Source organism: Cyclopterus lumpus, chromosome 25, assembly GCF_009769545.1.
Source record: "Cyclopterus lumpus isolate fCycLum1 chromosome 25, fCycLum1.pri, whole genome shotgun sequence".
Taxonomy (NCBI): domain Eukaryota; kingdom Metazoa; phylum Chordata; class Actinopteri; order Perciformes; family Cyclopteridae; genus Cyclopterus; species Cyclopterus lumpus.
Window position 1 is genome coordinate 4,436,129 of NC_046990.1, and position 13,759 is coordinate 4,449,887.

The window sequence follows — 13,759 nt, forward strand, 5'->3', positions numbered from 1 at the left end:
GAGACTAACAAGACACACAAATGATAGCCAACTTCAGGTCAGACTACACTAGAGGAGTGAGACACCATTTCCACCTGGTACGAGAGCAAGAGATCTGTATCTGGATACCTTATCTGTATCAGGGAATCCACATGTAAATTCCCTTCTGGAGGTGGTCTGACTCGCATTGGTATCAGATCGTAGCCGTGTTCAAACAGGCCTGTATAGTTTGAAAGGTTATCTTACTCGGATGGCAATCGATGACACCATTACTTAACAGCACTGTGGTTAGACAGCAGTGTCAAAGCAAAGCTGGAACATAAAGTCAGCTGGCTCTCCCACCACCTAAGTTGTGTGTTGAGATCCGATCACAGTGCAGGCAGAGTTAAGCAAACCAGAATGTTTTCATTCCAGGTGTAAATGCAAAAGCCTCATAATCAGATATCATTATCCAGTTGCAGATTTAATACCATGTCAACATAGGAATTACGGCACATTATTTCGTATGACTTAGCTTCGATTGCTGGATACCAGCCTGACCACGTGGAAATGGAGTTGATCCAAATCTTGTGCAAACAATGTGGAAGGCTACGAGTTCAACTTCATGTATTGGAACTTTTAGTTGCCGTCGTCATTTTACATAATTACATTTACTCTCTGACTTTCGTTACAGCCTTCTTTTCCCACATGACTACCATGCAGTAAAAGGAAAATTCCAGTTTATGACAGCTTGTGACCTTTTTGGCTTTTAAAACATCCCTCTCCAGGTTAATAGCTGAGATCATGTCACAGTGACATCACTGAAATAGGTCTAATGGGCCAAGAAACACGAGCAGTCCGACATTCACACAGATTGGATACAAACACTTTAATCAGCTAATCTATACCATTTCATACAAAATTTAAACTGAAAGTGAGACACCTGAAATCCCAGGAACACTGTGTGCAAAACTATAGGGAGTGGAGTCAAAGTTACAAACTCTAATTAATTAATCATTTTACATTTTGCCTTCTTTTTCTCTTGAAATGAGTTTGACTAACCTGTTGGTGTGTTTCCAACCTGTCTGATTGCTGGTGTTTCTTGACCCGTGGGACCCACCTTTGGCAATGTTATCGTGTCTGCACATCTCAGCTATCAACTGCACAATAACCAAAACAAATGATGACCAGAGCAAGTTGAAATAAACAGGAATGGTCTTTTCCCAGCTTTGTGAAATGGATTCGGAGAATTTTCCTTGCCTGTAAAAGCTATGGAATGGTTTAACTACATGAAAACATGGTGATCACAGCTGTCATAGGCACTTCCATCAATCCACAATCAGTGTGAAAAATATTTCTTTCATGTGTGCTACCTTCTGGACACCATCACCTGTCCCTCACCTAAAACACATAGTACACACGCGTGTTCTCCTTCATGTTCAATACTCCCGAGGCACAGAAACACCCAGAAGCCAGTGCTGCAGTAGCAGAAAGGAGAGCACAGTACTGAGACAATACTTTGACTGTGGAAAAATACACTATGCGCACACACTATTATACACAACCACACATTGGCAACAGGTGGCAGATCAGTCCGTATCGTCGCACTCTGTCCTCTCATTGGTCCACTTCCACATCCTCTTCCTCATCAAAGACAGGAAATCTGAGCTCAGATCAGTTTGTCAGGTTTCCATACATGGAAGTATTCTGTAAATGATCAGTAGTCCAAAATTTAGGCCGGGCATCCAAAAGCCACAGAGTGTGAATGTGATGAGGAAATGGCATCAAAACTGGTGTGTTTGCAAAAAGGCTGTGTGTGTTTGTCTGTGATCACTGTTCTGTTTTTATCTGTTTATGGAAAGAGATAAAGACCATCATTTTATTTAAATAAAATGAAACAAGTTTGAATTAATCATCCTCATGCTGAAAGGTTGAATTCAAAACACAATTTCCATTCCAATAACTAAAAAAATCCAATCTGTTCCGTAAGCAAGATGACATGTGATTACACTGAATACAGTGAGTTTTGATAGCTGAGTGGTTATCGTGCGTACCACAGAACCACAACGCCACCGGCCTGATAAGTAGCTGCTGAAACTGATCCATCTTTTAGGATTGACCTGCAGGCGAGGCCGATGTGTGTGTCAGAGCCCATCTCACATATATCATAGACTCCGTCAGTGTGGAGGAGAAGCTGTTTCATATCACTTTTGTTGTGTCACAGGAGACTCCATACTCACTAATGGAATCCCATTCTCTTAATATTTCTTTTAGATTTAGATTTCATCTTATATAGCGTGTGTGTGGTGTGTGTGTGTGTGTGTGTGTGTGTGTGTGTGTGTGTGTGTGTGTGTGTTTGTCTAGATGCCTGGTATTCCTGACAGTTTCTAATCTTTTCTGTAAATTCATTAATTTATCCAACATGTTTTGAGTTCTGTGGTTCATCTTAAACATGGCATTCAAATTTAAATACAATCTTGACTGGTACATATATCTTTCCACAGACAGTGAACACGTGTGTGTGTGTGTGTGTTCAGTAGAGTGGTGTGTTGTTACAGGTTTGTATAAAGTGTGTCAGTGGTGTTTTAATTTGACTTGTAAACATTCAGTTAAGTTCAGGTGTTAGCAATTTTAGGCAAATTACTTTTCATTCCAAAAACACTCTCTGGCAGTCATCACAACCTAGAGGTGATAGCTGGGGAGTGTGTGTCAGTGTGTGTGTGTGTGGTCCTTAGCTGTCCACCACCTGGTGTGGCAGAGTGACAGAGGAGCCATTGATAAATGAGCCTTGTTTGTCTCTTCCCTTCAGAAAATAAGTGAGCAGTTCCCCTTTTCCCTTCACAAAGATGGGGCCCCTCCTCACAAAGCGGAAGCTGTACTCCTTCAGGATGTTGTAGCAGTCCTCCACCACCTGGGGGCAACACACACACACACACACACACACACACACACACACACACACACACACACACACACACACACACACTTTAGTTACTGTTCATGAACTGTGTTCATGCAGATCAAAGGAAGGTCTTCTTCATATTGTGGTTGAAGTCTGATCTCAAACTCCCTGAAGCAGTAGTTCCTGCAGGCTGGTCCACATGTCGAGTTGTTATGAGGAAAATAACTGCTAGAACTGTCAAAGCTGGCAGGCAGAAGAACTCTGCAAAAAGATGACGGACACATTCCTCACATTCCTCTGTCTTACCGAGTTGTTCTGATGAATGCGTTAACAAACGTGTTTTGTGTCCACCTAATGAATCTAGTCCAAGTCCAGCATCCACTCCCCTTTAGCTCAGGTTTTGGAACACCAGAGGGAAATATCGCTCTTTTTAGCTGCTAATGTTGATGAAAGCTTAAAGTTGGCAAAAGCTCTCAGAGTGTAAGAGAATTTCTTTTTTGTTGGACCTTATGATAATTGATGTTTGGATTTCTTTTAGTTTATGCTGAAGACAAATGGGGTATGACAGAGAACCTGGCTAGCTTCTGTTTGTGTTGGAAAACTGGACATTGTATTGTTAATCGTAAGCGTCAAAACTAAGCAAACAGAAACCGTAGTGGCTTTTTGTTTTATAGGCAATAGGGTCACTACACTGAGGTTTTGTCACTAGGAGTGACATCTTTCACATTACACACACATAAAAATATTCATTAGTGAAGCTTAAATTCTTTTTGCAGTGTTTCAGTGAGATTGATCACACATTGTTCCACCACTACTCCAGTATTTAAAAGGTACAATCAAAAAGCCTTAGGGTTATCTGAACTCATCTGAGCCTGGAGCATACTGATGGAGGATAGTGTGAAAACAAACTAGCATGAAGCACTAAGGTTGATCATTTATTCATCCTGTTACTCAGTATGTCTTTGTAACTAACCACATGCCTGTGCAGCACTTCCCTTTGAAGGGTCCTCATGACCAGCTGGCCACTTGACTTTACTATTTCTCCTGTGTGTGTGCGTGTGCGTGTAACACTGTAGTGAACATCAGTATCCTCCACATGTAGAGAAAGGGAAGCCCTGTGTATAATGTACCCTGAGATTTGGGACATATAAAGCAGGATCTGTTGACCATCTTGTAGAAGCAGTCCAGGGACCAATCACACACACTTCCCTCTTGACATCTGTGTGAGGGTATCGCTCCTAGATACATTTGATCAACTCAAAGCAGTTCCAGGGCTGTTTTAGCTCCTGTTACATACGACTGTGGCTGAAAGTCCTTCAGCTCTATGGAAACAGCACAGTCATGGCTAGAAGAAATACCTAATAAATGTCCTGCAGTATTACTCATTTATCATGCCATAAATGATAAAAGTTGAATTTGGTAATTTCTTTTACAAAAAATGGAACACTGTGGAATCTATATACAAACATGTGTGTGCTTACAATGCTCCACATGCTATACATATAGTACTTAAACTGTTCTATTTTCATTGTACTGTGTATGTACGCTGCTGTTCTGTAATGATTTTATTTGTTTAACCTGTCATTTACTGTAAACATGTCCATGTTGGGCTCAGCAGAGTCAATCATGGCTTCTTAGTTGTGCTGAATTTAATGTTTGTTTACAGGATTTGGTCAGAGCAAACGTTTATTTTAGGGGACATTTTAAGTGATTTTGATTTCACAATTTTCTGTTTTAAATGTGCATAGTTTATATGTGTTCATATTGCCTTACCATTGCTTAACAATTATTTATGAATTTCCATTTTCAAATAGCTGCAGTAGCCCTGGAACGTGTGCCTGAGTAGATGTAGTGAGGTGAACACCTCCGCTAGTCTTTATATGTAAAGATACACAGACACAAAGAAACCGTCTATTCTTAAACCAGGTTAACTGAATCTGGATTTAAAAAGTGCTTCATCACCAAAGCTTTAAAACTACTGTAAACAGTACTCATTTTGAAAGTTGTATAAAGACTGTCAAGTAATCCAGAAACCTGCAGTGAAGCTCAGTGCTGTACCTGGATGTTTCCCATGACCCCTGTGGACTCCATGCGACTAGCCACATTCACAGTGTTGCCCCAGATATCGTAGTGGGGTTTTCTGGCACCAATGACTCCAGCTAACACTCCGCCCTTATTCAGACCTGGAGGAGAGAGATGACACAAGGCACATGTAAGATTCACACGGTTATGGGAGAAAGACAACTAACAATGTCCATCATATTTAAGTAATGTGCCTCGATGTTTTCTGATCTGCCTGTTTTAGTTTGCTGTCAATACAAACTCAACACTTCATCCATGTTTAACTGCCTTGATACATTCAGTATATTGACTTTTTCCACAGCACTAATTCCATCCTCGTAATAATATAGACCTGCCAATTTACAATGTAAGCTATGATCTTGTTTACCGGGTCTTTATTTGGGAATCTATCGTACATTAATAACACAAAGGACAGAAAAAACACGTAGTGTAAAGGGGTTAACACATACCGATGCGTAGCATGAAGTTGTTGAATGACTGGTAGTTGATGTTCATGAGTGTGACCTTCATGGCCAAAGCAAAGTCTGCCAGGTCTGCCAGGTGCTGCCAGCGCTCTCTGTCAGACTGCTCCTCCTTCTGTCAAACAAAGCTCTCCATTTAATGATTGGAAACAAACAATAAGCATTTTAGCACAACTGATATGATCATTTGTGAAGCACAAAAAGGACCAAGACTCCGTACTGTATGATGTCCATATCATTCAGATATATCACCACATTTGATTACAATTTTAAATCAGCATAGCGATGCAATTATTGACTTCTACGTTCAGAGTAAATTTTCACTGTTGCTGTTATCAGTCAGAGACGTACACTGAAGCCTGGAGAAGACGTGACCAGTCTGACCTTCATGCAGGTGTAGCCGTTGCTGACATCTGAGGTGACACCAGATGCTGCCATGTAGGTGCTGCCGATGGTCTTGATTTTTGTGATGCAGCGGAACTGAGTCTCATCCAGCAGCTGACATGGAAACGGATGAAAGGGGAGGCTTAAACGGACTGAAGGTGAAACACAGCTACTGTTCTTTGGGTCAAGAGGAATTCCTAATGCTCAGCAGACAGGCTGTATAATGAATGGAATATGCCTGTGCTTAAGCTAGCAACAAGTTACAACTTTTATTTATGAATGCCTATTAAATGTCTCATGCTGGGTGTTATTACAGTCTCATGCTGTGTGTATCCAGACACTAATGCCCGTAAAACACACAGAAGCAGAAGGAGGGAAGCAGCTTACACTGTCAAAGTCAGAGATGATCTCATTGAGGAACCGTAAGCACTCGATTCCTCCATTATTGATGCTCTCCTCTGTGTAGAAGTCAGAGAAGTTGGGAATTGAGGCAAACATGACTCCAATCTCATCGTAGGACTGGCTGTACAACTCCTGTAGGTCACATTAACAATGTGGAGAGAAAGACATCAGGAGGTTTGTGAAAGAAATTAACCAAACTACTAATACTAATATGATTGTATAAGATACACCTATGACAAGAATACAACAGATAAATGTGCTGGGTTTCCTAATAAAATACAGCGAAGAGATATCTTGACTTTTGTCAAGATATCTGTGTAATAGATGAAATAAGGACCAACGTGGTTGGGATCTCACCTCATCCCTTTTTTTGGAGCCCAGGAAGTGTCGAGCCACATGTTCAGGCAGCATGTTGGTCACCAGTGCTTCATTCCAGCGTCTCATCTCATACACTTTCTCCTTCTGCTCATGGACCTCGATCTTCCACAGGAACAAGGTGCGGGCAAGCTTCTCTACCTGAAGGCAGCAAGGGACTGACGTTAGCATTTGACCAGTAGTAGTGATCAATACACTAACTTATATGTATTTGGTGATCAATAACCTTACAAGACAACGTTAATTCCAAAAAGTAGAATTTCTTTTTCAAAAGAGCATATTTTTTTGGTCAACTGAACTTGATTTGCTAACTAGAAAATTAGATGGTGTGGCTACTATCGAGAGGTGTTTATATACATGTATATTATACACACACACACACACACATATATACATATATATATATATATATATATATATATATATATATATATATATATATGTATATATGTGGGGGTCCTGCCTTCTATTTTTGGAGGAAAATACATAATGGCGCTCTATGGGGCAGAGAGGTGGACTTTCTTCCTTTCCTTCCTTCCTTGCCTCCTTGACTGGCTTTCTTCCTTCCTCCCTTCAGTGTGGCTTGCAGTGAGCCTGGCTGCTTCACATAGCCACACCGAATAAGATCAATCAAACTGTACCATCGGGTCCAAGTACGTCCAAATAGATATATGATTGATTAAAAACAATAAGTAGAACTCACCAATTTATGTAGAACTTTCTCTTTAATATAAACTAAATTCATTAATCATGAACAAATCGTCGATCTTTCTCCAGGGGGTAAAACGCTAGTTTTACTTAAAGGAACAGTGTGTAACATTTAAGGGGCTTTATTGGCAGAAATGGAACATATTATTCATATCGATGTTTTCATTAGTGTGATTGTATTTTTGTAAGCTTAGAAAAAGCCATTTATACCTACAAAGATATAAATGACCAAAACGGACAAACTAAACACTGGCTAAAAGGTATGGATGGCTAGAACTCTATATTAAGTGGGTCCCAGTACACAATTATTTAATATCGGAATATTTAAGTTGCAATGTTACTTTTGATCTATCATTTCTTTATTTGGGTCTAATTTCTGTTCACGCTTTACTGGTCTGGGCCCCTCCAACTGTACACACACAAAAACACATAAACACAAACACTGAGTAAAGTCAACAAGCCAATATGGAGAAAGTGAAGTGATCCAGGTTCGGTGAAGAATACCATCGTTACTGATACTGCAGTCAAACATTAAGGAGTAAAAAGCCAATACTTTATCAATACATTTGTTCCACAAGCATGAATATGTATAGTTCAATTGGTCCAAAATGCAGCAGCTAAGATTATCAACGGTTCAAGAAAAAAGGATCATATCTATTTTATTGTTGACCTTTAAAGATTTAAATAACCAAGTCCCTTTTAACAGCAGCAATACATATTGTTAGCTACATGTTTTACTCTCACAGCTGGTGCTGCACATCTGTAAAGTTGAACAGAGAGGTGGTTGGTTACCTGTCCCTCTCTGCTGCAACAATGCACAAAGAGTGCAATGAGGAGCTTGTTTTCTCCTCTTTGGATTGATATGTTGGTTATTGATACCCTGTTAGTGTTGAGTGCAAACATATTTAATTTGTCACTTTACCCATACTGTCCTGCATAAAATCAAAAAAATTGCTGATGATATGATATTTTTCTGTAGATTAGATATTCCTACATATATATCCAAATCCAAAGTTTTCTGCAAGGCATTTAGCATTCATAATTATATCAAAACTTTCCCTCTTTATTTGAATCAGATATCAGGGTAGAGGTCATCTCCTCATCAATGCTGATGACATGTTGTTAACAGCTGTACTATTGATATTTTCTGATTGTTTGGGGTAGTAATTCCATCACTACATTGCAAAATGTGCTATCTTTTTGTATGCTGTTGATGCACATTGAACACAGAAGATATTTACTTACATGTCGGGAGAAATAATAGAAGCTGACCATCATAATGAAGATCATAATCGTCATTGTGAACTTGGAGGGCACCAGGTATGACCTGCGAAGAAGAACATTGACATATTGACAACTTGTGCATTATTAATAGTGTTTACAAACCCCCAACACCCTGCAATTGTGAAGTTATTGAACAAAGCACACAATATTGTAACCCTAGTTCTAGAAACAAAGGCAGAGCGCTCTACTGGACTCTAAGGGAATACTCTCCAACCATTAACACATATTCCTACCTGAGTCAGGTACAACACAACTGACACTACCATGAAAAGGAGCCTAACATGTCCAAGAGGTAGAACCACATGAATTGACAGGGTGTCATACTTGACCCTGCTGAACATGGCCACCGACATTGCCATGCTTTGTGTAGATTGTGGCAGACTGGAGTGGGTCTCGTCCCACCTGCCTATATGCTTGGTAAATGCATTCACAAAGGCAAGGTGTTTTTTTCATCACTGAAGTACACAAACAGCTGTTCAGTGTGTCTGATGGGGGCCGTGCCTTTAACATAACATGCCAATGCACAAACTGGGCAAAGCAGATTTCATTTGACCGCCATGTCCCCCTCATGGAGTGGAAGGAAAAAAGTATCAATTTGTATAACCCATCAACCTGAAATAACTTGTTATTTTATCACACAATCACTTAGCTGAGGTCAGTACAAGCAGCAAAGTCGTCTTGAATGACAACGTCTTCAGGATGGATCTCGAGGCATCGAGCACCTATGGCAGGTTCCATTCCGTGTAGGAAATTGGTCTCTTGCCAAAATGGTTGCTGCATACACTTTAACAGTGGCATGAGACAGCTCTCTATCCATAACACAGCAACAAAGGAAAGAATAAAATCAACTGCGCAAGATAGGGAATCTAGTCTTCTTCAGCATCGGAAGGAGGTTGAACGATAGCAGACAGCAATGTGCTTGTGTTTGGAGGAGAGGATTACCCATAGAGTCTAGTAGAAGAGCCTGTGTGAGTTAGAGCACATGACTTAGCTCAAATACTTGTGCCCACACCCAGTTTGCTTCTTCAGTTGATTGAGTCTTCATCTACAATTACATTGAGTTAGGGGAGAAAGTGCTAAAAGAGGTATGTATAAAGACGTCTGCTGTAAACAGATGATACTGCTTTCTTTTTTGCCTCACCTGTAGTCCTGAAAGCGGGCCAAGTCATAGCGGTCGAAGATGTCCCTCCAGCTGTAGATGTTAACAATGCCGGTGGCCACTGTGATGAGCAGCATCAGTGTGAGCTTGACCATGTGACTGACCTGAACCAGCATGGTGGTGGCCATCAGTGCCAGCACAGCAATGTAGCTGTAGTACTTGGGGTTGTCCAGACAACCTCCAGGGTCAGACCAGGAGGAGGAAGAGGAAGACGAGGAGGATGGGGCCACTGTGGTGCTGCCTGAGTCTGGGACTTGAGGCAGACAACTCAGCTAGACAGTGGAGAGAGAAAAGTTATGAGCTCAGTACTATTATTCAGTGATATTATACATCACTATCATTTTAAAACTACACTTTATGATTTATGCTTCGCTGCCCTTCAGCACCAACATTCAGAATGTAAATGTTTTTTGGTATTATTTCCTGGCTCTAGATTTTCTGTGGCATATATGTAGCCTATGTACTACATACAACCAATATAATGCCAGTTGTAATGTTGACCAATGAAATGATCCCTGCCTTGTTGCAGGTGCTTTAATTAGTTCTTAAAGCGCAGTTACAGCTTAACCTGGACCTTCAAGGCTTTATTCTGTACTTCCTTTCTTTTCATTACAACTTTTGGGAATAAAATTACATGTACGTTTTCATATATTATAATAATGTTACCCACTACTGGACCCAATTTTTTTTTTTGCTGTATGCAGGATGGACTGAATCATGAAAGCATTACAAAATCTTAAGTGAAATCAATAAGTCATGCTCTCAAATACATTTTAAAAAGCTCTTTAAAAAAATAAATGAAAAAAGCTCCATGCACACAGGTTGTCTTTTGCGGGTGGAAGAAACAGCAGAGAGCTGCTCACCATGTCCACGATGTCGGCCATGGTGAGTATGAAGATTGCTGCCATAGCCCAGGTGTTACGAGCCCAGCGGGTGTGGTCGATCCAGGTGGAGAAAGACACCAGCTTCTGGGGAAATACCTGACACACAATATTCCAATTAGTAAAAGCACATTTCTGACAAAACAGTTGCAGTTCACTGAAGCCTATAAACTAAATAATTTCCCTCGATGTATCATAATTACATGATACATAAGAATGGAAAGAGTTTTTTATCAAAATCAAATCCACAAATCTAAACCCAAACCAATCTCTTATGAAATCTCATTAGGTTTACTTTCTAACTCAAAGAAGTTGACTCACCTTTTGTTGGTTAAGAAGGCAGAACCACTGCAGTTGTTAGACAATGTTTAAAGCCTGTAGCTACAACCTGAACATAATTTAAGCAGCATCATGTTTAAAAAGCATTATACTTTATGGTATACTACTCAGAACACTGAAGGTCCCGATTCCGTTGATCATATTAAAATGTTGATATAATATGAATCAAAGTTTAACTGGGAAATTAATAAACTGGCGTGGTGTGATCAGATGATAATTTCCCAAAAGAGGACTCACCACCCTGTTGAAGCACTAGAACCCACTGGCGGCCGTACAGTGGTGTTACAGAGTGACACTCAAACAATCTTTAGGTTGAATACAGACACCAGCTGCAGAGAGCATATTAACATTAACTTTTCATTTTAGCCACTATGGAATTGAAATTAATTAGCTACAGCTGATCTAATGTGCTGCCGCTGATGTCTGCAATTTCTAATAGTAATTTCAAAAGTAGGCTAAAAATGAGATGCATGCTACCTATATGTTTTTCTTGTAAATAAAAGGTGTGTGTTCACCCTGAAAAACTCTTAAACACTTAAACTGCATTACATCTTAAAATCCAACTAAAATGTTTCATCGTTGGAGCTTATGAAGCTGACGTGTTGATGCTGAATTGCATTGCACGTGTTCATTCAATGCAACAATAACACAGACGAAGCATTAACCGTGTTCAGGCGGCATCGACCATCGAAGAACAAACTCACACGTAGCAGGAAACATTTACATAAACACAAGTAGACCAATGAGATTAGGCAATACCCCTAAACAGACATTGTTCATTATACAACATAAACAATGACAAATTAATTGTACTTAGTACACGGACCCACGACTCCATCTCATGATCCGATACAAAAACAACGTCAACATTTTGGGGAGAATTAAACAACATTATATCTTTAACATAAATGATGTCCCTATTTCTTTTGCATATATCTAAGTAGCCTCTAGCATACCAGAGCCCTGGACGTGGGAATATAATGCAGCCATTCTTAAGTAGTATTCACTTCTGTAGTTTTCTGTGATGGCATATACAGTATATAAAATATCTGCTGTGACAAAGCTGTGTGGCTGGGAACAGTGGAAAGTGAAGATGATCACATTCATTTACCAGAGGCATTGTTAATGGACTGAGATGGAAAAGGTACTGTGGGCTCATGGCATTGTGATATTTGATGTTATATTGATAAATTCTGAAGAGCCCAGAGCATTATTTCCTCAGTGATTGACTGCCTGTGTGCATATTGCTGACTTGACCTGAACTGACAGCAGCAATCAATACTGACCTGCCTGCTGGATATCAATATATCTGAATTTCCATGACAAGGCGGGGTGAAAAGAACTGCTCCACGCACAACAGACCACAAACTATTTTGGGCTGTCATCAAAGGGTAACACCATTTCGCAATACTATCAGTGTCTGTATGTCCACAAAAGTCTTGCAATATCTAGCTTTTTGAAAAAGGATTTTAAACGAATAGTTTGACATTTTGGGAAAAGTGCTAATTAGTTTTTTTCTTTAGGAATCCGATGTGGAGTTTGATAAGAAGCACCGGCTTTTAGATACGGTCCATGACCACAGGTTTTGGTTACTGGAAACCTTACAACCTCAGTGGGACCACAATACTTCAGGAAACTGCACACAGTCACTACAATGTGTGCAAGAAGTTGTCCCTCAAGAAATAGTTCCAAAATGTAACCTCCCCTAAAACCACAAACCCATTCTCCCATTTCTGTTTATCTATATCTACATCTGAAATCAGTGATTTCCCATGCTTCGTGTCCTCATACTGATCTCATTCTGACTCTAGCTCCATAATTAATACACATTGACACAGATTTTCTCAATTAAAAGGAAATTAATTTATATTTCCTAAAACATTAAACTATGTTAAACTATTTTCTAAAAAACATTGCCCAAGGCACTTTTGTATGACTGTTTATTTTAAGGAATTAGGAGCTCAAACTGTCAGAAAGCTTGCTCTGGTTCTCTGTGTTTGGGCATAAGAGAAGCAGAGTAGCAGCCATGTTTCCTGGTCCTCAAGAAGAAACCCAGCATCAAATACACACTCTGCTGGTTTTGGGGCTTTGGTCAGACTAACCTGACACACTTGGCAGTCACCATATCTTGAGATGGTGTTGCTGCCTGATAACTGGTACTACCAGGCAGAGAAAACATGACAAAACACTCATAATAGTATGAAAATAGGTTGTAACTCACTCGAGGGAAGATGGCAGCCAGAGAACAAATTGTCAGGATGAGCAGCAGGATTTCTCCCACTGCAAAGGTGATGTAGTTTGCAATCAGCCTGTTCCATAACACATGAACACACAGACAAAATATCACTGGTAGTAATCAACAATAGAATTGTCATTCATTGTTCAAGTCATTAACGGCTGCATGCAGATGGACAGAGAACAATACTGCAGAGAGCAATATCACAGTGAGTTGGGTTGCGCAAAAGCATTTTAGATCCCAAGAGTGGAGGATTCCTCACAGAACAGAGTAAATAATCATATGAATAGGGTCATTTTGCCAAGTTATGTCTCAGATGGAGCAAGAAAAAAAATGTCCATGGCCACATTGTGAAGAAAAGAAAGAGAGAGAAATGACTGGTGGCGTGTGAACTGACCAGGGGTCTATGAGTGCCTCCATGGCTGCAGTGAAGAGCAGGACCACACAGGAGCAGCAGAAGGCAGCGCCACTCTGCTTCTCCTTCTCCACAGAGTAACGAGTCTCCAGGTCTGGATCCACAAACCTCAGGGAGAGTTTGTTGGTGTGTTTCCCCTTCAGGCTGACAAGACAACAACATCTTAGCACTGA

The 13,759-nt window shown here is 40.2% G+C and overlaps 1 protein-coding gene across 2 annotated transcripts in view; it reads right to left on the minus strand.

Annotated features, from left to right (window-relative positions):
• Positions 1–423: 423 nt before the first annotated feature.
• The window catches only part of adcy3a (adenylate cyclase 3a), a 37,209-nt gene continuing 23,873 nt past the window's right edge, over positions 424–13,759 (minus strand). The window contains exons 12-22 of one of the 2 annotated variants that reach the window (XM_034528742.1): positions 13,569–13,730; positions 13,157–13,244; positions 10,579–10,695; positions 9,698–9,987; positions 8,518–8,599; positions 6,547–6,705; positions 6,175–6,321; positions 5,755–5,901; positions 5,392–5,518; positions 4,919–5,043; positions 424–2,869 (exon numbers count right to left, since the gene is read on the minus strand). In XM_034528742.1, the coding sequence (XP_034384633.1) occupies positions 2,690–2,869; positions 4,919–5,043; positions 5,392–5,518; positions 5,755–5,901; positions 6,175–6,321; positions 6,547–6,705; positions 8,518–8,599; positions 9,698–9,987; positions 10,579–10,695; positions 13,157–13,244; positions 13,569–13,730 (1,624 nt within the window). In that variant the 3' untranslated portion in view covers positions 424–2,689. The remainder of the gene's footprint in view (positions 2,870–4,918; positions 5,044–5,391; positions 5,519–5,754; positions 5,902–6,174; positions 6,322–6,546; positions 6,706–8,517; positions 8,600–9,697; positions 9,988–10,578; positions 10,696–13,156; positions 13,245–13,568; positions 13,731–13,759) is intronic. The other variant, XM_034528743.1, reaches the window with a different exon arrangement.